The sequence below is a fragment of the Podarcis cretensis genome (assembly GCF_951804945.1).
Source record: "Podarcis cretensis genome assembly, chromosome: 5".
In the NCBI taxonomy this organism is placed as follows: Eukaryota; Metazoa; Chordata; class Lepidosauria; order Squamata; family Lacertidae; genus Podarcis; species Podarcis cretensis.
Window position 1 is genome coordinate 59,347,725 of NC_137174.1, and position 27,310 is coordinate 59,375,034.

The window sequence follows — 27,310 nt, forward strand, 5'->3', positions numbered from 1 at the left end:
CCAGGCTTTGAGCCTGGCAGGACATCGGGGTCAGTATTATCCTCCTCATATTATAAATGTGAGTTGGGGGACAATAGCGTTTCAAACTTGGAATATTGTAGTGGCCTGCTTAACATCACCCAATATATTCATAGCTGCGTTGTGTGCTAAACTAATGAATTTCTGGGCTCACTGCTCATTTTCTTATCACAGTCTATGTAGGACGTTGCTTTTCTCTCTGCCCAGCTCTAATATGTTGGACAGCTTGTCCTTATGACGGTCCCAATTCCAAGGAGAATTTTCACACCAATAGCAAAAACTTGCAGAAACATTCAATTAAAGGCATGGATACTCTCCATGTAGTTAGGAGAAGTCAATATAGAAGTTCCAAGCACTGTACATAGTTGTTCTGTGTAAAAGAACGACACAACGCTTAAAATGTGACAAGGAACTAAAGGTGATGTGGGAAATGGTCAGAAACTGTGAAGAGCCAGATCTTCTAAGACTAGGACCCCTCCCCTACCATCCACTCCCCCTTGCCTCTGTCTAGCTGTTTCACCTCTTGGCCAACAAAGGAAGGAAATAAGAGGGAGTCTCCTAAACATTCCTCCCTCCCACATCCATCTTCTGTTGATGAGATTTGGGTTTACAAGGATGGCATTAAAGACAGAGCCGATTAAGGGAGGGGGCAGAATTCTGCTCTACAATAATTATCTTAATTGTTTATTTCTAATGTAAAAGCCAGAGGTGACCTTGATGCAGCATTAGTTCCAGCCAGCATATACGGTACTTGTGTGCCATTTCCACACACATCTATGACCCAAGAACTATAGCAATGTCTGTAACTTAATTTTAAAGAGGTACCATTACCAGACTGTGGGCATGCTGTCGCACAGCTTATGCATTTGGTTCCTCTGACTGGTTGAGCCTATGTCCTGAAAGTAGGAGACAAGGTGTGATAGTTGTGGGGAAGCTACTCTGTGACCAGCCAGAGAACTGGGCAGTGTTTCTCCACAGGCCACTGCCTACAGCATCCCTGGCATCCTTCTTTCCAAAGGGACTCACTCAAGTTCAGTGACTGAACTTAAATATCCCACAGCACCTAAGACACGGGGCCCAGCTAAATATACATCAGCTAATGAACTAGTATTGCCACCAGGCCTGAAATGCCCGAAGGCAAATAATGCACCACACATGAAGACACACATACTCAAAGCCTTTTCTACATTTGAACATATATCATCATTAATCTCTCAAGACTGGATGTTTTTCCATCTGCGGTACTTGAGGGTCCATTCCAAAAGATCCCACCTGAGAAACGTCTTTGCCGCTGTGGAGATCGTAGCACTGAAACAGCGGCAGACGTCCTCCTGTCTTGTACTCTCTACAAAGACCTGAGGAACGAGATCATCACTCCACTCATACTAACCATCCCAGCGCGCTCAACCACTGCCACAATGTACTTTCTTCTATCAGATCAAAATGAGCAGATAACAGCAAAGGTTGCTAGGTTCATAGCAGGGGCAATCAGAATAAGGGCCACTAACTGACAGCTGATTTAGGACTTTAAATTGTGCTCTTATATCAAATTTCCTTTTCTGCGTATTTTGTAATGTTTTACTGTTGCTATGGCCATTGGCTAATGCGAATAAAGTTTTATCTTACCTATCACTAATCTCATTTGGGGATCTAGTTGGACTGTTTATATTAATGTTTAAAGCAGGACTGATGACTTATTATTTTTTGCTAATGTGAGCTAATGGTGTTGGTTTTTCTTTTTCTATTTGCATTTTTTAAGAGAGAGAGGGACATAATTACAAGTCTGTTCTGTGACATCCTTAATATCTGAGACTGAAGCATATACAAGAATGTCCTATTTTTTTTAACAACTCGCCTCAAATTGGTAAGATTTTGTATTCCAGAGATACCTTAAACACAACAAATACGGAAGAAGTACAACAACCAAAGGAGTCCTTCCAGGGGAGGGAGCATCATGGCCGAATGAACAAAGGTTCTCAAAGAGCTATGAATACCCGAAACACCTAAAGAAAAGTACCCATATTTCTGAAAGTCACACTTCTGGCAGCATCAGTTCTTGTACAGCACTTCCTAGTGTGATCTGTGTGGTCTTTCTGGAAAATTATCAGACTGTGAAATATGAATGTTGAGTTCTACAGTTGTTCCATGGCAGCAAACATTACAAAGTCCTCCAATACTGAATTTGAGTGGCCCTGTGCCAATGACTATGAAAGCATAATGCTTCTTCCTACAAACAAATCAAAGGTTACAGCGTACCCAAGGGAAACTTAGGTATGTGGAAGCTCATGATACTTAACATTTGTCCCCCCAAACAGGGGCAAAATCCCCCCCCCAGTTGTATGTGCAATTCTCAGCTTATTTGACCACTTGCATTCCTTCATTCTAGACCAAGGGCTTATGCATGCACATCATTTTTTAAAAACTCAGAACCAGGCAGACATGGCTGGCCCACCCCTACAATAAGGCAGGGAATCCTCTACCTCCCCGTCATCATTTCCTTGACACGGGGCACCATAGCCACCAGCTCTTCTATTTCATCCCAAGTTTTTCAGAGCTTTGTAAATTAATACAAGAACATTGAACCTGGCTAGGTAGCAGATAGGCAGCTTCTGCAGAGATTTTAACAACAGTGTAACATGTTGTCACCTATCTGCCCCCATCAGCAGTTTAGCCACCACAGACAAGGCCCAAGGGCAGCCCCACGTACAGCATATTGTAGTAATTAAGACTTGAGGTTACCAACATATGAACTACAGAAGTCGGCTGTCCCTGACCAGGAACGGCCATACCTGGTGAACCAGATGAAGCTGGTAGAAGGCACTCCTAGCCAGAGAGGACACTTGAGACTCTAGGGACAAATATACATCCAGGGGTACCAAAAGAGCCTCCATCTTCTCAGGATTCCAACACAATTCATTAGCCCTCCTGCAGGTCCACCACTGCATCCAGACACTGGCCCAGAGCTTGCACAGCCTCATATCTGATTCAGATGTCACCAAGAAATAGGGTTGTGTGCCATTGCCTTTCACTGAAATGCCTTGTGATATAATATAATATAATGAAATAATATAAATATTGTGTGTATCTGCTACATCTAACAGAAGGTTGAAAATTAATCACATCCAGGCCAGATCAGGTAGGGAAGAAGTAGCTTTGCACTGCAGGGTTTAATCCATCCAGAACTTCATAGTTAGCGTGACACCCTGGTTTTATGTGTGGGTTTGTGAGTGTGCACTTGTGTGCACATATGCTCTGGAGCCCCTCATGCAAACTCACAAATGTCTACATTTTTATTTATGGAAATTTGCATCCAACTAACCCATTCTCAGAGTAGATCCACTGAAATCAATGCACTTGTCTTAGTCAAGGACAATGATTTCAATGTGTCTGTTCTGAGTATGACTTGGGGATACATCGTTCTGGGAGGGGGCGATACACAGTTGTGGGAGCACATTGTCCAACAACAGTGAATAACTGTTTAACAGCTTGAAGAAGCAAAGTCGACAGTCAATGGCAATAAGCTAGATCAAGCCATCAGCTGCCATGGTAACGGCTGCCTCAGAAACCGTGCCTTTTAGGGGGCTTGGCACAGGCCTATCCCCTCTCTTGTCCTTTTATAATCACATATAAAACAGAGGAAACCATCTCCTTGGTACTTCCTTTCACACTCATTCCTAAGATCTTGCATCTGGATGAGAAGCATGTCCTGGAGAGCAGTGGGAAATATCTGCACATGCCTCCTGTCCTTGTTCTTGGGATTGGAGCCCCGAACAAACCAGGCCAAGCTGACATTCCTCAGGAATCAACCTGGCACTCCTTAAAATGTTGGGAGAGGGAAGGGAAGCAAACACTTATTCTCTGAAACCTCTGCTTCCCTTACACGGCTGTGCTCTTTCTCTAGTCACAGAATGCCACCCACTGGCTGAGGATACTGTGCTATGATCGTGTGGGCTTCTCCAACTGGGCTTTTTTCCTCTTCCCAATATAATTCCAGGCACTCTGCAGGGTCTGGTTTGCATGGGTAAAAATGAAATGACCACATTACTGTGTTAAGTCTAATGGCTTGTCTTCCTTAGCTCTGACAGGGGTCCATTTCAGACACTTGATCGGAAGAATGTGGCTTTAGACATCTGTACCCTGCCACATATTCATAGCCTCCAGCAAGGAACAATGTAAGTAAGCATTTGAAGCTAATATATGTTGATTTTCTGATCTTCATGAGTTTTTAATCTCTCTAAGAAACTCATATGTCATTAGAAAGGCCATTTGTAAGTGAAGGATACAAAATGAAGATAAAAATTACCGGTAACTACTCTCTGATGCACTGCAATCCATCCCTTCCCCTTATAACTCAGGTAGACAAAATGGCACCTTCCCAATGTTATCATACTCCAACTTCCACCAGCCCCAGCCAGTGTAGCTAATAGTCAGGAATGATGGGAGCTGTAGGCCAGAAATATCTGCAAAGCATCACATTGGCTACCTCTGACACAGTAAGGACCCTCATTCTCTGTGTGGGTAGGGAGAATGTATACCAGCATATAATTTTTACAAGAACACTTGTGATGATTTAAAATCTTTTAATTGTGGTTGTATGAACTTCTGTTCTTAAATGAGATCTGAAAGTTCTTCCACCAGCCTCTAGAAAGTGGTCTTTAAAAATCAGGCAAGCCTGGATAAGTGAAGATGGGGAAGGGAAATAAGACAGGAAAAATGAAATGACTCATGGTTATCCGCCAACCTCTACAAAAGATAAAAAACAAAAAGTATTCCAAGCCAAAAACTCAGCTTAAGTAATTCATTTGTTTCTACTAGTAGTTTTCCTATTGCAAGCTGTCATCTCTGCTAATGCTTCTACCTTCTGTGTTTGTGCCCACACACAAATACACACACACACACACACACACACACACACACACACTTACTTTAACAATGCAAGTGGCTTTTTCTGACTCAAAAGCTTTGCCAGAAGCCCTTTTTGAATCCCTCCAACGTGTGATAATGAGCCTTGGCAGGTGCCCACCCCCTATGATTTTGATAATGTTTTGTTAGCAGCTGCCGGTGCACAGAGAAGAAAACATGTTATGCAAGTCATTGTTACTTTTGTATTTATAGAAGCCATAAAGAAATACATAATTATAAACACGTTTTATGGGCAACTGCATATTTCAAGTTATTAGCACGAGCTTTTAAGGATGCAGGCCTACAAAGGAAATGTTATTTTATACTTCCTTTTATTAATTATTTTACATGAACATTTTATCTTTAATCTTTATTTTTAAAAGACACAGTTGTTCATTTTCTGTCTTTCCTAGCTCTTGGTAATTAGCAAGGGAGGATAGAAGTGATTATATATTGTCTGTTCAGCTAGGGAGACAAAATGTTTAGATTCACAATCAACTCAGCAAAGCAAAAATCTAAAGAGCCCTCTTGCATCAGTCATCACAGCCCTTTTTTGTGGAGTATACAGGTGTACACAGACACAAACGGATGCTTAATGGTACCTATGCAATTTGGGACATAGAAACCTCTGACTTCTGCATGTCTGGAATGAAGCCCGCGGTATACAAAGGGAACAGTCACATCTGCTTGCCCACCTACTTTCTGCCTCTGGCCCTGTCCAGCACCAGCAAACAACCCCTTTTGAACATGGCGCTCAAGCTGAAAAATATCCCCCACCTCTGTTTTACAGGAAAGCTTTCTAGATAAATGATCAATGATCAACTTCCATATCTCTGCTGCTATTCCATGTAGGCATTCAGCAGGATTCAGTCCACCTAAAATCTGCAGTTCATGGTGGATTGTGGTCATCTGAGTGCAACACATGACCTTTGAAATGCCCAATACATATAATGTCCTCAGCTTCCAAGTGATATGTATGAAGATCTCAAGAACCCACTAGTCTTTCCATACCGAGGTGGCAATAATACCAGGCTGTGTACACACAACATTTTATTCTGGAATCAATGGAGACTACTTGTTTCTTCTATGTAGTCCGCATGCAATCTAGATCTATTGCGTATTCCGCCTTCCTTGAAAAACATTGCTTGAGAAGCTGGTTTAATTCAGAGGGGACTGGGACCTCATTGCAGATTGTTTCCATTTTAAATGCAGTGCGTCCATTTGAAGAGAAATGTAAGCAGACCCATGAATGGGGGAATGTATCAACACCTGCCCAATAACACTGCGGGTGGGTGTATACCAAGGCTGCAGTCACCACTTCCTACTTAATTTACCTGGGGCATATGCAAGAAGGAAAAGGCATAGATAACCTAATCAAGGTGAGGGTTTTCAAATGTGTATCAAGTAACCACACACCTCTTGAGAATGGCAGGATCTAGAATCAAAGACCAAAAGTGGCATGTTGATGGTGAGGATGAATGATTCTGGACTGAGAAAAACTACATTTTTAGTTAGGGTGCAGGCAGCCTCAATTTGTACCATGCCTTAAAACTCTTGTGACCTGGATCTCAAGATGTGGCAGTTGTGGACTGGACAAAGGTGATCCGTTTCTCATTCTACACATTCAGGGCACACCGCAGATCCACACCTTGATGTTCTGGTAGCCCCATTAGCCAATTCCAGTACACAGCAATTGGTGCACCACACCCAAAACCGTTTTCTTGCTGCTTTCCCATTCAAGATTTGCAGTACTCCCTCAACACCATTCTTCAAAAGGGCAGAAAAAACAAAAGCAATATGCAATATATTTCCAGGTACTTACAGCCGAGACAATGCTTGGTTATTCTGGAATAGGAGCTCTGGCAAAGTGTGCAGCTGGTTCCGATTCAGACGTCTAGGAAAACAGAGGGGAAGGATTCATAAGCATTCACAGACTCCCATCATCCCTGATCACTGGTCATGGTAGCCTGGGCTGATGGGAGTTGGGAGTCCACAGGTTCTGCACCTTATTATATGTCCTACAACAATAGCAGCTGTGCTTAAAGGTCACTTGGTTTTGTTGCTGCCACTAGTAGTTTTGTGCCCCAATGATCTCACAGCTTAACTAGAATACCTCCCTAAAACCTTGACCGATATTTTTCAGCCAACTATTCCATTTGCTTCAGCACACCCTTACAGATCAAGAACATAAAAATACTTGTGATAAAAGGTACAATAATAATAATAATAATAATAAATTTTATTTATATCCCGCCCTCCCCAGCCGAAGCCGGGCTCAGGGCGGCTAACAACATTAAAACAGTATGACATTATAAAACATTATAAAAATGAATTAAAATCAAGATTGATGGCAACCATAAACTAAAGCTTTGTAAAGATTGCCAGAGGAGGGGGTCAGGCTGCGCCCTGACCAAATGCCAGGTGGAACAGCTCTGTCTTGCAGGCCCTGCGGAAAGATGTCAAGTCCTGCAGGGCCCTTGTCTCTTGTGACAGAGCGTTCCACCAGGTTGGAGCCGCAGCCGAAAAAGCCCTGGCTCTAGTTGAGGCCAGCCTAACCTCTCTGAGGCCTGGGACCCTCAAGGTGTTTTTATTTGAAGATCGTAAGTTCCTCTGTGGGGCATACCAGGAGAGGCGGTCCCGTAGGTACGAGGGCCCTAAGCCGTATAGGGCTTTGAAGGTTAAAACCAGCACCTTAAACCTGATCCTGTACTCCACCGGGAGCCAGTGCAGCTGGTATAGCACCGGATGAATGTGATCTCTAAGCGAAGACCCCGTAAGGAGTCTCGCTGCGGCATTCTGCACCCGCTGGAGTTTCTGGGTCAGTCTCAAGGGCAGCCCCACGTAGAGCGAGTTACAATAATCCAGTCTGGAGGTGACCGTCGCGTGGATCACAGTGGCTAGGTCAGGGCGAGAGAGGTAAGGAGCCAACTGCTTAGCTTGGCGGAGATGAAAAAATGCCGCCTTTGTTGTAGCTGCAATCTGCGCCTCCATGGAGAGGGAGGTATCGAAGATTACACCCAAACTCTTAACGGACGGTGCTGGCACTAATTGCACCCCCGCAAGAGATGGGAGTTGCCCCCTCAGTCCCATGTCGTCCCGTCCCAGCCAGAGGACCTCTGTCTTCGAAGGATTTAACTTCAGCCGGCTCCCACGTAACCATCCAGCCACAGCCTCCAAGCATCTGATCAGTGTGTCTGGGGCCGAGTCCGGGTGGCCGTCCATCAACAAATAGAGTTGGGTGTCATCAGCATACTGATGGCAGCCCAGCCCAAAACTCCGGACAAGCTGAGCCAGGGGGCGCATAAAGATGTTAAAAAGCATCGGGGAGAGTATTGCACCCTGAGGCACACCACACACCAAGGAGTGGTGGGATGACAATTCCCCCCCAAGCGCCACCCTCTGTCCCCGACCAGAGAGAAACGAGCGCAGCCATTGAAGGACTGTGCCCTGGATCCCCACGTCGGCAAGGCGGTGGTCCAGGAGTTCGTGATCGACCATGTCGAAGGCTGCTGACAGGTCTAGAAGAATCAGCAGCCCCGACCCGCCTCGATCCAGCTGCCTGCGGAGTGTGTATTTTCAAGAGAAAAGGGGTACAAAACCTGTCAACGGTACATAGGAATGTATAGGTAAACTATACAGATGTGTCAAAATAAAAATAAAAATGTCCAGTAGTACCTTAGAGACCAACTGAGTTTGTTCTGAGTATAAGCTTTCGTGTACATGCACACTTCTTCAGATGCACATGAAAGTTTATACCCAGAACAAACTTAGTTGGTCTCTGAGGTGCTACTGAACTTTTTTTCTATTATTTCGACTGCGTCAGACCAACACGGCTACCTACCTGTATATAGATGTGTGCAGTTTTAGTGGGGGGTTTTAAATTCAGATTGCAAACTACATGTGTTTTAAAATATAATTTAGTATTGTTTTTAAGGAAGGGGGAGAACAAAGAATCTGAATGGGCAACTGATACAAAGGACCAAGTATCAAGACACAACTAGATAGAGGTCCAATTGTGGTGTTTGCAGATTTGTACAGGACATGGATAACGGTCAGAGAGTGGCCACAGATTAATGAAAAGGCAATGCAGCCTAAACTTCCAATAATAAATTACCCATGATGCTTTATGGACGAAGATTGGGGTTTCTGTATGATATCTCTATACTGATGAAAGTCCATTTAGCCTGGCATTTGCCAATTAAAGGGGTAGCATGTTCTGCACAATGCTAGGCATGCCAGTCTGATCCAGGACTGCACTGGAACAACCCTTTCCCCCTGGCAGTGGCAGGACAAGGGAAGGATATATTCAGAGACAGTAGAAGCACGTTTCACAGGTGACAATTTACAGCTGTTGTGTGGAAAAGAGGCAGACACAGCTTGGGTTGATTTGAACACTGCCCCTCGTTGAACGCACACTGCTGAGAATTATTTTAGATCTGAAAGAAATGGTGAACAGACTGGGAAGCATCTGGGTGTAAATGCCAGCCAGGCTGTTCATGGCTGGGTGTAAAAACACTTAGTGTTCACACCATCTGCCTGTGTCAGCAGGAGGGTGGGGGTGGAGAAGCACTGGTTCTTGGTGTAGGTACTGGAGCTGACTGCTTCTGAGCTGTTCTCTCCACCCCTGGCCCAGTCCCACCTCTGAACTTCCTAGGACCAAGAAACCCACCAAGTGTATGTATGGCCTGAATGGAGGGGAGAGAGAAAACAGGGTTTCTGTTGGGAAATCTCTACCCCCGCCCACCGCGTGCCACACACACATCTTTTCCCTCTGTGTGTATACTTCCCCCACCCACAGCTTCTGTAGTTTGATCAGTTCTCTGAGACACTCACAGTCGCTCCAGCTCTTTCATGTCGTCGAACACCCCTCGCTCCACCACGCTGATCTGGTTTTCCATCAGCTGCCTGAAAAAGGAATAAGAGCATCAGAGCTGGGATAGCAGAAGGGAAAAACAAGAGGAAGAGGACAAAGGGAGCCCAGCATCCTAGCAGATGGGAGTTCCTCTTTGTTGGGCTGACTGTGGACAGGATAGGGAAGGGTGTGTGAGTGTTTGTTGAAGGCAAGTTGCTGTACAAAGGCATAAATTTGCCCCCTTTGCTCCTGGCCCTGCCCACTACTACTGGCCTCAGAAGGTTGCCCAGAAAGAAATGTAGTCCTTGGGATGGAAAAGGTCCCCCACCTCTGAATTAAAGGGAACACACACACACACACACACACACACACACACACACACACACAGCAGCCCCACTTGGCTTCCGTAATAACAGGGGTGGAGACATGAGGATAGTATCACTTTGGAGGCAGCAGGGAGAGGCCACTCACAGAACTCGCAGCTGCTTCAGCCCAGCAAAGTCATTTTTGTGGATGCGGGTGATGTTGTTCCCATTCAGCTCCCTGTGAAGAGAAGGACAGAAACACTATAAGTTAGGAAGTAGACACATGGTGCTAGGCTTCAGCCAGGACCAGTTAAAACACATTCAGCTGCCTGAGGCAGAGGACAAAATGGCGCCTGTCCACTGCCATGCCACGTAGAGGCTATGACTGGACTAGCAGTTGAATCTTATTCCAAGACTCGTGATGGGACAGTATGCTCAACCGCACCTGAGGGCAGCAACCTAGCTTAGAGGCTGCAGGGCAGGTTATGTGCGCAATGCGGAGCTCTCTCCTCTGCTCAGCACCTCCACCTGAGGTGGCCACCGCACTTTACCTAATGGTAGGACCAGCCCAGTGCCAGATCCGTAGTCCTTAATGCAAGAGTGCTAGCCTCCTATGTACTATTTCCACACAAGCAAAACAGAGTTCACCTGTCCTGGACACCTTACTATGCTTTCCACATAGTTAGCACCATATTTCACAAGAGTTCATCTATTGAGCAGCAGGGGGTTCTGAGCCTTTCACGCACACACATACAGGTACGCATAGATAGGCAGACAGGCAGGACCCATTTTATTCTTCTGACTGTAAATTATTTTAACTAATTTTAATCCTGTATGTTATAGTGCTGTTATAGTGCTGTAACCCATTCTGGAATCTTGTGGTGAAGGGCAGGTAAGAAATGAAATGAATGGAATAAAAAACAAAATAGCAGCTTTTTCACAAACTTGAGATGGGTCTGAATTCTGACATTTCAACAGCATCTCTTTTCCCTGCCTGCTTCACTGCAGAAAACACGGGGGGGGGGATATTCCTCCTCAATCCTTTGCCTCTTCACTGGTATGAAAAACTAGCTCCATGGCCGCCTGTTGCAGTGCACTGATGCCCCTCTCTGACCTTCAGGTCTCTGTGCTACAGCTATTCAGTTTCAAGTTTCATTCTACAATTACTGAGGATGAGAAACAAACTACTCCCCCTCTTTCCTCCCCCCTTTTTTAATTGAGCCCCAAAATCAGAATCAAAAGTAGCCAGTGGGAGGACTGGTAAGGTTCACCAACAGAAGAGAGGAAAGGAAAAACCTGACTGGTTTGAGCAGGAGTGAAAACCAGAGCCTGGATAGACCAGGGAGAGATTTTAGATGGGATCTGGGATATACAAAGAGTCTGTGTTGAGACAGCATTAAATATGTGAAACTTTAGGTGTGTAATGTAGAGTGTGGAAGTGATGGCTTTTTGGTATGTATTTAGGGTTCTGGGTGTTCAAAGATATCTTTTCTAGCCCAATGTGGTGGCAAAGGAGACTGACACACAGGGAACCACTAATTACTTGCCATGGCTGGAGGAAGCGCCTTTGTGTGCAATGCCAACTCTCTGTCCTTCCAACTGTGATGAATGTGGAGTTTTGGATGCGTCAGAGCAAACATACACAGCACCAGCTTTTCTTCCCGCTCTCAGCTTCAACCCACTGCCTACTGATAGGAGGGTCCTGGGACAATTTCTTTGCAATTCCACCTCAGCCAGACTGTTCCACAAACGGATAATTTGTATGCTTGGCTTGCATAGGGTCAAGACTATGCATATGGCTTCGCCCATGAAACAAGCAAGCATCATCCCTCGGAAAGACCTCATTGTCCAGCTGAAATGGCAGCTAATTGCATCCATTCGATCACAAAGATTGCTGGCCTCCTTTCATTATGAGACTGCATGGTGCGGGTGGAACGGGGAAGCACGTTTCCAAGACACCAGGAAGGACCACCCTGAATGGATGGGGTGAACAAGCATTGCTCCCTGCCCTTTTGTGTCAGGCTGAAACTTACACTCATTCCTGCTGCAATTATGCAAGCTACAATGACAAACATGCATGGCATAATAAGAACCTGAGGCAGCTAAAAGGCTAATTGCGTACCCACTAATACATAGTGGCTCCAATCCGGGACACCATCTTCCGGGAGTGCACTGCTGAGCAAGTCACATGACCCACATGACATCACTCCCCCAAAAAACCACTTTTCCCAGGCACGGCACCCAAAAATGCACGTTTTGGGGTGCCATGCAAAAGCGCTGCCCTGAAAAGCGCCTTTTCAGGGCGAGAGTGTGCAAAAATTGTGCAAAATTGTGGCGGCCAAAATGGCTGCCATCCTCTTGTGAGAAAATATGGGATGTCCCATTTTTTTCCAGGACAGTTGATGGAAATGTAATTGCTCAACAACCTGAATAATTTGGAGCTCGATCTTCTCCACAGAAATAGAGAGCAAGATGCAAAAACTTGCATTTCACAACCATCTTTCCTTTCAGTTCCTGAAATAGGGAGCAGCTAAAAGTAAAGGTATCCAAAACAGGGATAGTCAATGTGGTGCCTTCCAGATGTTTTTAGACTACAATTCCCATCTTGCATAACCAGCATGGCCAGTGAACGGGGCTGATGGGAGTTGTAGTCCATCAACACCTGGGAAACACCCCTGTTAGCTACCCCTGCTCCAAAAGCGGAAAGACTTCTGTTCCTTTAAGAGTTCTGAGGAAAACGTAAGTCAGACAGGTGCAACTTCTCCCATCATTGACGGGGAAAACTATACCTACTGAATTGCTGCCTCTTGCTTTTAATGGGGAAGAACTCCCAGTTCTTTTAGGGATATTGTCAATCTAGTGAAGGATGAAAACATACAAGTTGAACGCAGATCACCAAAGGAAAGATCAGCCTATGGTTTTTAAGGCCATGTTAAAAATCTAGCTAGCCGTCGCCGCTGTCACAACCCACCCCCCCCGCAACATTTATAAGGCAGGGGAAACTGCCAAGGTAATCTTGTCCTCAAGCGCACAGGATCATAATAACAGTGTTTTGCTGCTTGCTGGCATGTTGTGAAGAGAAATTTAAACCGTGCCAATAAAAGGCTCAGAACCTCCAGAGACAGGGAAATCGAAAAGGCCATTCAAGAGAACATCACAGCAGTCAAGACAACTGCCAGAGAGAGAGAGAGAGAGAGTTTGTTGCAGCTGTTGAAACTGTTCTAATGTTTATGCGCCTCAGTGGGTGCCTCGACGCACAGCCCTATGCTCAATCACATATGGAAGGAGGAATAGCGGTTAGAAATCAGGGTCATGTGTTCAAGGGCTTTCTGGGGTAAACCAGCCACTCCAAACAAAATGACTTCATCAGGAAATTACCATTTATATTGCTTGTGGTGTCTAGGGGCCATCTAGGAGATGTGCCTATTGTCTTGGGTGCCACATGTTTACTCAGCTGCAGGTGTGCAGGCAGAAGCATAGTCATGTATACACACACAAATGCCAGAGTAGATCATAAGCCGCAACATTAAGAAATTTACATTTTCAATTACAAAAGCGCAACCTTTTGGCTCTGGGCTCCCAGCTCAGGGCAGCCAGTGCTAGAAGGGAATCAAGTGCTTCCTGGTATAGCTGAATCTTTTTGTTTTACCCCCTCAGTGCAGGCTACCCCCACCCCTCTGCTCCAGTTTCCTATCTCAATGTGACTATTAAGTTACTGGTGTCAGAGTGCATTTCTCTGAAAAGCACCTGATTGTCAATTCAGTAAGGATGCCAAGTGAATGCAGCGTAACTCCTTAGTTTTAGCATGCTAAGGGGGAAGCATCCCATCCTACAGCTCAAAAGGGAGAGGGGGTTGTATTCAATGTCACGCTAAAGCACGCTAAGGCATTCTGTCACTAAAAGCATTTCTGACCCTCCAGAGCAGATTTGGGGATGACATAGGGATGCAGGATCCAATTGCATTTGCATCATTGTGCTGGTTTTCACTAATGAAACAATCTGGTTTAATACAGCCCTGGATGTTTTGCTTGTCACTTTCCTTGCACACTGAAATGTCAAAATGAACACCTTTGACAGTAGATTACATTTTGCCAATGATTAATTAGCTATTTCCCGGCTTTAAATGCTTGGGTGAGTCTTCCAGGCCTCAAATATATTTGATGAGAGGCACATCAAATGTATTTGCCTCTCTATATAGAAGGCACCTCAATACATTTAAACATTATTACCTCTACAGACATACAAGAGGGATATAGACTGTGAATTCACTGGCTTATTCCTCCCAATCAGCAAAGAGTGTAGATGGATTAATTATATATTTTAGGCTTCCTCCCTATTCTGTGAGCTCAGAACAGGTTACAGTATTTTCAGTTATGAATAGATAGTACCTGCGCTGCTCCATGAATATATCTTTAGACCAGATGTTTTTGTTTAGATCAAATCCATTAGAAGGGACAGACTCTCCAACCTTTGTACAAGACACAGTTTGCCCTTGAGCTGGCCAGTGTCCCCCCAGCTCATTCACAATTCTGTGTCCCTCATATGTGCCCATGACTGCCCTAGATCTGCAGCTCCCATAGCTTCTTTGTTCCATTGAATTATGGCCTTGAGAACACGGAAAGGAGTTAGCAGCAGGTGAACGCTTATCTGCAATGATGTTACAACAACAGGGCTATTTAACTCAATAGTGGTTCTTCCGCCTCCAGGTCCCCATCATTCTCTCAGATATTAATTATAGTCCGTCAAAGTCATACCTCTACCACATCACGAATTCTCTGCCTTGACCAAAGGTGGGGGGGGGGCAAAGGAAAGGGTGGATGGAGGAAGCCTTTTCTCAAAAACATGTAATGAGATTCAGGAAGCTCACAGACACATCGAGAGCCTGGCAACTTTGGTCTTTGGCTATGAAACGAAGCAACAACTTCTCCATAGAAGAAAAGGATGTCAGACTTTGCTGTCACTAGTGGTAGAATCTTTGCTAACAGCTTCCACCTCTATTACATAGTGACAATATATATATATATGCAGTCTTTGAGAGTTGAAAATGTGGTCTGCATACTTTTGCCTACTTCTGTGACACAAGCATTTTGTTTAATCCAGGGGTCAGCAACCTTTTTCAGCCGTGGGCCAGTCCATTGTTCCTCAGACCATGTGGTGGGCTGGACTATATTTTGAAAAAAAATAATGAACAAATTCCTATGCCCCACAAATAACCCAGAGATGTGTTTTAAATAAAAGGACACATTCTACTCATGTAAAAACACGCTGATTCCCGGACCGTCCGCGGGCCAGATTTAGAAGGCGATTGGGCCGCATCCGGCCCCCGGGCCTTAGGTTGCCTACCCCTGGTTTAATCCTTGGTAGGTTTGATGGAGTTTGCCAGTTCTCCTTAGGGCTGCAGCTCTTGAGCTGGAGACTGTGATTAATGACATATTAACATCTCTAGGTCAGAGAGGCAGGATTTGGGTATGCTGTCTTCTGTCTCCATGATACAGGATACCATTGTCCTCTCCGCTTGCTGTTGTGAGCGGGATTACTGTTTTCACACCAAAATTAGCTGGGAAGGGAATGGCGAGGCACAGTGGCAGAAGACGCCTTTTCCTAAATGTGGCCTGTGAAACCTGGTACTAAAGCAAGAAGTGTAGCCTCCTGGGCAAGAGCTGGCAATCTATTAAGGGTGTCTGAAGTCTGAGAGGTGATACATTCAGCAAAACCGCAACGTTTTTGGAAAAGAAAATCCAACAGTTCTGGCTAAATATAGTCAAGGATAATTTAAAGAATCAAACTGATTCAGAAAACTACCTCTCAATATGCTGGCACTGGCTTGGCTCAATCTCTTATGCTCCAAAGGGAAATTGGGAATGAGGAGGGGTTGCAAACTGTAAAATGAACTTGCCCTTTAGCATATGTAATTCCATTTCAAAATGCTTTTTGTAGTGGCAGCATCATTGCTAGCCCTATCAAACCCTTGTGTATAACTCAGGATAATCTTCTTATAACAACCATTATTCTTGATATTTCTCAAGAATACCAAAGCAGCAACCAGTCAGCTGCTTCCTAAAATATAGATGAGGTCTCCAAAGGGCACTGAGAATTTTCCCATGGATCAGTTCCCTCATTATTATTTTTCTCTGATGACGGGGCTGGTTCTTCCTCTCTAATTAACCATCAAGACCATCTTTCTAGCTGATTTTGATGTAGCCCAATTTGCTATCATCCAGAATATTAATAATTAATAACAATAAATTGCTTTATTTACAGAACAGCCTTCTATTCATGGCACTTTAAAAACCCCAACATAGACAAGTTGAAAACTTTTCAATGCCATTTTTTAAAAAAGCATTTAAATAAGAGAAGGGCACGTGGCACAGAAACCAGTTGCAGCCACAGCAAAATTACCTGATTATCGAGTAATCAGGAAGTGCTGCAAGCATTTCTTCCAAGAGAGAGAAATAAATGAGGCAGGATGGTGGTGAAAATGTGCTTCTCCCAAATAAAACAATATTCACAACATTTGCTCTTGCCTAAAGACCATTAGCCCTATAAGGCAGTGTCTGTGGTTAATATCAAAAGCAAAGGCTTCATGATCCAGGGCAGGAGCTTGCAGGAATTTAAGCCCCAGACAGAAAGAGCAAAGATAATAAGAATGAACGTGTGTAAGGAATGAATGTGATGCTGTGAAAAAACTGCAAGAAGGGGGTTACTGGTTTTAGGGGGCTCACCTTTGCCCACAGTTCACTCACTTGTGAGGGAAGTATCCCTAGTTACAGTGTCCCACCGTCCCACCCCCGTATATTACCAAATTCACAACCTTCACTAGCTGCAAAGTGACAATGGGCAAGCAAATGGTAACTGGCAACTACTGAGTACGAGCACACAACACTCCATTAGGTTTTATGAGGTTATTAAACTGTTCCAGCTCTGCCATAAAACATTAAGCCTCAAAAACTGCACCAAACTGTGAGAGCCATAATGGGAGGCAGGCAAGGCTTTCTGGTCTCTACAGCTTTTACTACCGGGTTTTCCCACTGCGACTGCAATGCTCTCTGGTGTATAAAGTGACTGAATTAATGACTCTGGCAATTGAGAAAGAGGGGAAGTTGGGGCACAAAAAGGTGGAGTTACTGTGAGACTGATGTTGGCTAGAATTTGTGCACCTGACAAGTTGCCCTGGCGATTGTGGCAGCTCTGAATTCTCCTGCAGGTCCTCCCAAACTCTTGCATTCAAACAGAGACGAGCAGTGATAAGCACAGCACAGACCTTTGGATACACGCTTTAAATAAATCATGAAATTAGCATATTCCAGTTACCCAAACCCATTTAAAATGCACCCCAAGACATGGATGATTAATGAGGAAGGCCTGCAAACCCGGCGACTAACATTACACCTAATATGCAATGAAGCAAAGATCATTCAGAAGTGATAGGTATGAAAAATAGTATAGAGCAAAATAAGATGAAGTGGAGTGTATAACTACAGGAGAGGGAGAAAGGTGACAGAAATTGTCAGCACTCTGAGTGACAGGGAGTCAACTTCACCCCCCAAATTCAAGCTTTTCCAGCGTGATTATTTTAAACTCTGAATTATAACTGTGCAGCTTTTCGTGTGCATACTTTCTATTGTTGCTCTTTTCATCTTAAATTTTTGTAATCTGCCTTCAACTCTTTGGCTATATGGTGGCATAATAATCTTTTCAATTAATAAGCTTCATAGTCTCCTCTGGTTACATTGTACAGTACAGCTTTCTGCAAACTGAATAATGTAGTCTAATATCCTTATATCATTCACAGTACTTCTCCTGAAACCACATTAGGATCTGTAAAAAGACTAACATTTGTATCAGTCCATGTCATCCTTTGAATGTGGCAGAGAACAATAAGGATTATCAAGTACACTTCTACAATATGATTCCTGGCAATGAAGTTCTTGCCTTTAGCCTTTCTTTGACTTCAGGGCTGAATTAGACACTATGGTGGACTACCCATTATTGGATGGCTGGTTATATGTCCTGCTTTCCACAAGAGAGTCCACTATTTAAAGGGTTGTCAGAGGATAGCGCTCAATTTGAAGGAGTGTCTGGCTGAAAATCCGGTTTGAAGATAATGAGCCATAAGAAGAGCGAGCAAAAGATTCAAAGTGACCCATCAGCAGCTAGCATCTGGACAGCAGATTGAGCAACAACTGAGAACCCAACAGTGCTATACAGTATCCATTCCCACATAATGCTTGGGAGAGTAATCTTTCTGTAGGAGGATTCCACACTACACTAACTACAACAAATTGATGCATTGGCTGGAGAGAAGAATCCCGATACTGTGGTTTGAAAACTTGTAAGTGAATACTCAGAAAAGAAGAACTTGATGTCTGGATTCCACAACAACTGTGCAATGATAGGGGTAAGGCTCCCAGATAATTCTGGAGGACTGATCAATGTGCACTAGGACAAGCTTATTTGATCCTCTAGTCGAGGGAAACACAATGTGATGCCTTCCAGATGTTGTTGGACACCAGCTCCCATCAACCCCTGCCAGCATGGTGAACGATAAAGAATGATGGGAATTGGAGGGCAAAACATTGGCTGTCCTTACTATAGACATTCCAACATCCAGCACACCAACTCTTAGGCATGTCACTAAGCATCAAACTTTTCTAAAATGTGATACCAAGAATTGGCCAAACTAAACATGATTCAGGAGAGTCATTGTTTTTTTATTATTAATTCAAGGCAGCTGAACATGCTTTGTTTTCAGAGGTAGTGACTGGCCCAAGATCTCCAATGAGCTTCATGGCTGTGAGGTTCTGAACCTGGGTCTTCCCGGTTCTAGATCAACACTCTAACCACTGCACCACAATGGCTTCCATTTGCCTGGTGCCGAGGGAGGCGATGTTATGTCTTCAGTCTCCAAAGAGCAGCAAGCATAACAATCTCTGTCTCTCTCTCTTACACGCACATTGCTGTCCTATGCTGTACAAGGGAGGCATGCTTTGAAATAGCTACCCTTCCCTTACAGCCCACTGCCATTCTCCCCCAACAAACCCAGGGATTAAACCAAAGGTGTTAACAAAAGCCATTGTTCCTGCTCCCTTACCAAGAGAGGATGCATTCCAGGAAGTAGATTAAGCAAGATTATATCAGATTTGGTTGTCTTCTTGATCTCCCTACCATTAAGTAACTGCAGAAATGTTTGAACAAGTATCATTCACAAAATGCAAGGAATTTTCAAGACGGCAGATTGTGAACCATTTTTTTTTAAAAAAATGGATGCAGTTCATAGATTCATCTCGCCTGGATCACTTCTGCAAACTCACTGAGCACTGGTGCCTCTGAAGGAAATTGCACTTGCAGAATAATTTCTACACACACACACACACACACACACACACACACAACCTCCCTAGCCTACATCCACACATGCAAGAGTTACTATCAGAGCTCAAAGATACAGACCTTGTGGGCATTTGCAGAATCAGAGTTCACAGACCTCTGCTGAAGCTGAACGTTGAAAAATTTGGGGCAGATAAAAGAAAGAACTTCTTCCTGCAGTACTAGGGAACTTGCTCCCACAAGAGGTGGCTTTATAAGAGGATTAGGCAAAGTCATGGAGGACAAGACGATCAATGGCTACTAGGGACAATGGCTACTTCCAGGGACAGATGTCAGATACCTCTGAGCCACTTGCTGGCAACTGCAAGTGGGCAGAGTGCTGCTGCTGCTGCTGCTATGCTCCATTACTTGCTTGTGGGCTTCACACAGGCATCTGGCTGGCCAGGGGACTCTTCTTACATTACACTTCAACCAGGTCAAAGCACTTCGGGAGTCAAGCAGGGCCTGTGAGGCGTGTGGCCTGGGGAGAGTTCCAAGGGCCAGATAGACATGCCTGGAGGGCCACATTTCACTCCTGGGCGTGAGGTTCCCTGCTCCTAGTTTAAGAGAACAGCAGCTCTACCCTTGTCTCCTGAGGACTGAATGACCCTGTCCCTATGGCAACGAGGCCCTAAGAAGAGAAGACCCTTAGGACCCTTGTATGTTTTGCCCTGAATGGGAAATGGCAGGTTCTGTTCCTTTCTCTCCACCTCAGCACATTTTGATCAGGAAAATGGTTCCGGGAGGGCAGAGCACCATGATTTCAGTCCCCTCCCCAAAACAAACATGCAGAGCGTCTTTGATCTTTTTTCTTTTGAAACCCTCTCAAGAGATCCTGTTCACATATTTCCTGCCTCACTTCTCCTTTGGCCCTCTATCTCTGTCCATATCATGAGAAAGTGGCAGAGTTAAGAAACAACCCATCCAGAAAGCCTAAAACTATCCTTCCAGAGCTCTCTTTGTTCTTCCTTCATCTCACACATCTTCACAAGGAAAACTAATTGTCTGGTTAGCTTTTGTTTCAGAGCTGGAGTCATCCACATGCAATGGGGATGCCATCAGTTGAGCCCAGACACACAAATGCTATAAGGTATAATGGGTCTCACAGCTATGCCTCTTTCCTCAGTTGCTCACCTCTGGCAGTTCTCCAGGGAACAGATAAGCCTCCAGTAAACTCTGCATCTGTTCCTGTCTCCTGCCTAGTGACACCAGATGCTTAAAAGCCATTTGCACTTCCCCATCTGGCCAATGAACTTGTCTTTCCCTTGACTGCTCGAAAAGATTCCACCTCTCCTTCTGATTTTGGCAGTTGAGACTGAGTCACTCTCTGCGTACAACGCTACTGCTCTATTTAACTGGGGTTGCTCTTCTGAAGTGCTCGTCCACTACCAGAATCCCTAACAGAAAAAAGCCACTGCATGTGACAAGTGTCTGGAGTTGCCTCTTTTATGCTCAGGGCATGACTGAGCAGCAAGGACTTCAGACATTGTGTTTAGTTTTTGGTGCTGTTTGACACCAGACAGAGAACCACCCACATGCACCTGAGCCTTCTTATAGAAGCTAGTTGATCTCTTTCTGTCCAGTGATTTTGTCCTTAAGTTCAAGTAGAAACCACTGCTCTAAACCACATCGCAGCAAACCTGCTCTCAGGCCAATAATTTTTCACTTCAACAACAGAGAAACTAAAGGTTGCTATGCTTCAGGTTTGTTGGTCTTCTCAATCTAGACTGAAGCTCCTTTCTACGGCTGGCTGCCTTTTTGTCTGTCTGCTCTGGGCTAACAGCTACAAGTACAATCTCTAGAAGAGAAGAAGAAGAGTTTGGATTTGATATTCCGCTTTATCACTACCCGAAGGAGTCTCAAAGCAGCTAACATTCTCCTTTCCCTAGCTCCCCCACAACAAACTCTCTGTGAGGTGAGTGGGGCTTGCTGAGAGACTTCTAAGAAGTGTGACTAGCCCAAGTTCACTCAGCAGCTGCATGTGGAGGAGCGGAGATGCGAACCTGGTTCACCAGATTACGAGTCTACCGCTCTTAACCACTACACCACACTGGCTCTCTAGCTTTGTCCAAGGGCCTGCACCAACCAGCAAGTGTCAGAACCCAGAGTTATTTAGAATGACTCCATCAAAGGTAGCTGGTGTGAGGAGTAAAAAGTAGGGAACAGATCACATCCAGGCAAGGAACACTCTCCTTGACTTTGGAGATATTGTTGTCACCATGCCGACCTAAACTTCTGCCCTTTTTAGAACGTTACCTGGAACTCAATGTCTGCAGGTAAGGAGGGAGCAACACTGCCATGGCAGGCAGCTCACCAGACCTGTGTGCGTTGCGAGCTCTGCACATTCAGCTGTACATGTGAGGATCTCTGCACATGTTATAATGAACTTAGAACAGAAAGCCTTGTGTATACAGCTGCACATAATAATGAACACACCTAGGTTGGGAGAGCTGCCTGCTTTGGCCAGTCATTGTCTCATACTAACCTACCTCACAGGGTTGTTCAGAAGATAGCATGGGGAGAACCACCACGTGCACTGCCCAGAGATCCTCTGAGGATGGACAGACTATAGATAAAATATACTAAATAAATGTCAGAAAGGGGCTTTTGTAAAGCAGAGAGATAAACACATACAGTCACACCTCGGAAGTTGAACGCCTTGCAAGTCGAACGTTTTGGCTCCCGAATGTTGCAAACCTGGAAGTGACTATTCTGGTTTTTGAACGTTCTTTTGGAACCCGAAAGTCCGATGTGGCTTCTGCGGCTTCCAATTGGCTGTAGGAGCTTCCTGCAGCCAATCGGAAGCCATGCCTTGGTTCCCGAACATTTTGAAAGTCAAATGGACTTCCGGAACGGATTCCATTCGACTTCCGAGGTACGACTGTATAGGGATTCTACACACTCCACTCCCCCAACATCCAATAATTATATTGTATATTATAATATATTATACCGTATTTTTCGCTCTATAACACGCACCCGACCATAACACGCACATAGTTTTTAGAGGAGGAAAACAAGAAAAAAAATATTCTAAACGAAACAGTGGATGTATGGTTTTTGTGGTTCATGCTGTGGCCATAGACATGTGATCTGACGGTGGGTTTGGGGTAGCCCAGTGCAAAAATCCTGAGGATCCATGTGAATCCATGCTTTGTAACCACGTTTTTGCACCACTGCGGCCCCAGGCAACAGTGGGTGCGTGATTTTTTTGGTGCAAGCTGTAGCCATGGACATGCTATGTGATCTGATGGTGAATTTGGGGTGACCCAGTGCAAAATCCTGAGGATCCATGTGGATCTGTGCTTTGTAACCATGATTTAAGTGGGGAGGGAAGGAAAAGCACTCAAGGGACAAGCAACACGCATGGGGTGGGTGGAGAAGGATGCTGTTAATAATGCAGAAGAAGGGTATAAGAGGAGAAGGCTCCTCTCCTCTCCCGCTTTGCTCCTTTAAAGGCTCTGCTTCTCTCCTTCCTCCCCAGCTCGCTGAAAAGCTTTGCTGCTATTTAGCCAGCTGAGTGGGGAGGAGAGAGGGACAGAGACCCTGCTTGCTTTAAAGGAGCCAACTGGACAGGAGCCGCTTACACTCGTGTAAGCGGCTCCTCTCATCTCCTGCTTTGCTCCTTTAAAGCAAGCAGGGTCTCTGTCCCTCTCTCCTCCCCACTCAGCGGCTCTTCTCCCGCTTTGCTGTTTCAAAGCCAGCCATGGAGGAGGGAAGGAAGGTGAACCATGGATCCTCTGCTCAGGACTGCAGCAGATCCCCCTGTCATCCGTAGGCATTCGCTCCATAACACGCAGAGACATTTCCCCTTACTTTCTAGGAGGAAAAAAGTGAGTGCTATGGTGCAAAAAATACGGTAATTATTACCCCTGTATTGGGAAGTTTCTAATATTTGATGTTTTATTATGTTTTTATATGTGTTGGAAGCCACCCAGAGTCGCTGGGGCAGCCCAGGCAGATGGGCGGGGGTATAAATAATAAAACAATTTTTTTATTTATATAGAAGTAGGGAGTATGTTAACGGGACACGGGTGGCGCTGTGGGTAAAACCTCAGTGCCTAGGACTTGCCGATCGTATGGTCGGCGGTTCGAATCCCCGCGGCGGGGTGAGCTCCCGTCTTTCGGTCCCAGCTCCTGCCCACCTAGCAGTTCGAAAGCACCCTTAAGTGCAAGTAGATAAATAGGTACCGCTTTATAGCGGGAAGGTAAACGGCGTTTCCGTGTGCTGCGCTGGTGCTGGCTCACCAGAGCAGCTTCATCACGCTGGCCACGTGACCCGGAAGTGTCTCTGGACAGCGCTGGCCCCCGGGCTCTAGAGTGAGATGGGCGCACAACCCCAGAGTCGGACACGACAGGCTCCGTACGGGCAGAGGTACCTTTACCTTTAAGGAGTATGGTAGGGATAATTGCTTTTCTTCCAACTTGTTATTTCTGCTGCAAGCGGCAACTAAAGTCCCATTCACTGAGAAGCTCAAAATCATTGGAGAAATGCCTGGTAGTGTTGCTGTAAGAAATGGTGTAGCAAACGCACTCCGCAGCAGTGTCACAAACTGCCACGTCTGGGGACCACAGTATCTGCTTTGTAGGTAGAACAGCAGACAATAGGCCCGCAATATTCACCAAGGGCTAATTTGGATGAATGAAATGTTTACTGGAGCCATAGGTGCAATAAAATCCATTACTGATACAAATAAAAGTTTTATTATTTGGTAATGGTACCATACATACATGCGAGCATACACATGCACATGCACTGAGAGACAGAGATTATGACCGTCCACCCACAGAAAGCTCCTTCTCTTTTGGCTCTCCCATCACAGCTGCTTCCCCTTGGCAATCCCTCCCTGGAAAGTGATCACTGTTTCCACCCCTCCACTCAAAATCCATCCAGATCCTCTCCCTGTGCAACACACACACACACACACACACACAAAAAAAAAAACCCCAGGCTAAGTAACAGCATTCCCTCTGCCAACATGTGCTTTGACTAGCTGTCTTGAATGGCGCAGCATGGCCAGTATAGAACTAACAGATTTTCTCAGTTTGGGGGGATGCAAATGGAGCTGAAACAGGCAGTTTAAAGAACCAAGCTCCTGCTTCGAGAAGTTGAGCTGGGGCAGGTTGTGTGTTTATTTACCTGCCTATGTTGATTTTCTTGTATGTTTTCAGAAAAACTGACAAAACACATTTCAAAAAAGAAGAAGTTGGGGGAAGGCTTGTTGATCTATTCTACAAGCAACCTTTTTTTTGCTGAAATGGAAAGAGCACTGAAAAAACATTTAAGAAACAATGTGCGGTTCAGTGGCTAAGAATTCTGTTGGCTCATCACTTTGCTCAGCTATAAAACCCAGTGGGCAACCTTCAGTCTATAATCCCTATTTATCAGCCTAGCCTAACCCAGAGGGTTGTTTGTGGGCTAAGAAAAATCCTGTTCTGAACTCCCTAAAGAATGAAATACAAATAATAACTAAACCCCTTTCACACTTACTCAAAGTACTTGCAGCTAAGCTACATTTACAAGGGCCACTGTGGCACACTTAAGGCAAGTATATATCTATATTTTAAAATGTGCCATAAAACAGAGGGCAGAATTGTATTTGTAGGGAGCCTCTCGACCTGCTGCTGGGAAGTGTCCCCTGGAGGCAAATCCTGCTGCTTTACTGCCCATTATTGGGGCTTCCTTCATGCCTGGGATGATCCATCCCTGCTAACAACCTCGGCTTCCATCAATACAAACACTGCATAGTTTTTAAACTAATATTTTTCCAGCATGCAATTCCATGGAGAGGCGAACACAGCGTTGCCATGGCAATGCATAGACAGCATCTGCCTGGGAAGTAGCTGAAGGGAGAAACTGGAATAGAATTGCAAATTCCCCACAACCCAGGGAAGGATCTGAAGGAAAGGAAATGCAACATGACTGCCAGTGTGATCCACCACAAGCCTACCACGCTGTTTCAACACGGGAGCACCTTCTGCCAAGCTAGGAAGCTCCCTGGTGGGATCTGAACTCCCATTTCAGCTAGATAAGCTAGATGTACTTGCCTGCCTGCCTGCCTTGTCCGTCTGTCTCAATCACTCACTCACGCACTCACTCACTCACTCACTCACTCACTCACATAAAGTCCAATAGGAAACCAGAGGGCCTGTTATTCATTTGCTACTTGCTATGCCTAGCTTACTGCAATACATCAATGTGAACATATGTGAGCGAATACCGGGAAAGGGGACTTTCTCTTGGCTCCTAACCATTGCAATACAAACTCTCTCCCTCCCCAGTAGTACCACAAAGCAACAGAAGGGAAAAATGAGGAAAGATTTCACTTGAAATCTGATCCGTTTACCTAGGCACACAATACTAACAAGCACAGAAATTCAGAACTTGCGGGCTGTGGCAGTGCTAGCAAAGCAGGAGCCCAATGCACCTCAACCAACTCTTGCCCCCAAGCGGCTTGTTTAGAATGATGCCAGCTTAATCCCTAGACGGCTGGCATGCCATTGACAATCCTGTGCCCAGTTCCAAAGCAATATGAGGAAAGGGCCAGAAACCTCAATCATCTGGGAGGCTGAATGCTATCCAAGCATGCTCAGCCTTCACACTCCCCTCTCTCTATACACACACACAAAAAAAAACCTTATTTCTATGTTTTAGGTTGCAGGCTGGGGTCTGATAGCTGCCAAAGCTGTGAAACACTTCTGGGTTCGTTCCAGCGCCACGCCTGCCATTCTGCTCTGTACAGGACGGCTGGCATTAAATGTGGGCAGAAGGCAGTTTTTTACCATTCCAATTTTACTTCCCATGTTTCCCTTTTGAGCAGCATCCTACACTCTGTGGATTTCTTGCCTAATCCATCCAGAGATGCTGTATTAAGGAGACACTCAACCCTCAAAGTCTCTGCAGCAGCCTTTCACTATTCAAACAGCAAGCAACTTGGAATGGAGCATACGGGGATCGGTGAAGCTGCACGATAAGAGACAGCTTTACTCTGACAAAAAGGGAGAGCAGGAACATACTGCAACTGTTGCCTAGATCAGGGGATGGCTGTGGCAGCGCACATATTGCACAAGGGAAGCAGCATGCCATGAAGCAGGGATACAAGACAAGAGGAAAGGGTAGGAAAGAGAGCTTCGCTAGACTATGGAAGTGACAGGTGTGAATCTTGGGGAAGAGGCTGCTCAGTTTTAAACTCTTGAGAAAACATGAAGTGAGATCATAAGAAGGTCCCTGCTGGATCAGGCCAAAGGCCTGTCGAGTCCAGCATTCTGTGCTGATGGTGGCCAACCAGGTGCCTGTGGTAAGCTTAGCAGCATCATGGCACTTCCAAAGGGCCATCCCTTCCATTAGGCAGACTGGGGCAATTGCCCTGGTCAGCAGTCATTTTTCATCCCTCAGATGCTTGCCTTGCTATCTGCCCATCACTGCCACCCGCTTTTCATTTGGGGGGCTCTCCAGAGTCCCCACTGCATCCCTGGACTTTGCACTGAGGCCACGTGCTCCAGAGGGATACATTCAGTGTAACACAGGACAGAATGGGGATGAGTTCAGAAGATACATAACACAGATATGTGGACAGGGCAGAAGAACCTACGTGATTAATTGTCTATGGCAGTGGTTCCCAACTAACTAAGTACAGAGAACCCCCCGTTTTTCATAAGCCAAGCCATGGAACCCCTACTTTTGAAAATGCTGATCTCTCTGTGATAGTTTCTGTAATGTGAATGGTGCCACCATACCCTCCAAGACATCCTAACGCAAAACCGGATCGTGGGTCTTCCAGACTACATTCCCACATGAGTCATGTGAGCCATACAAGAGCATGGTGCCCCAAAATGGGATATCCTGGCCAGTTGATGGGTATGTGCC

General features: G+C 45.2%; 1 protein-coding gene across 1 annotated transcript in view; it reads right to left on the reverse strand.

The window, feature by feature from the left end:
• The window catches only part of SLIT1 (slit guidance ligand 1), a 124,700-nt gene that overhangs the window by 88,611 nt on the left and 8,779 nt on the right, over positions 1-27,310 (reverse strand). Inside the window, exons 2-4 of the mRNA XM_079977221.1 lie at positions 10,244-10,315; positions 9,754-9,825; positions 6,743-6,814 (exon numbers count right to left, since the gene is read on the reverse strand). Of these exons, the coding sequence (XP_079833347.1) occupies positions 6,743-6,814; positions 9,754-9,825; positions 10,244-10,315 (216 nt within the window). The remainder of the gene's footprint in view (positions 1-6,742; positions 6,815-9,753; positions 9,826-10,243; positions 10,316-27,310) is intronic.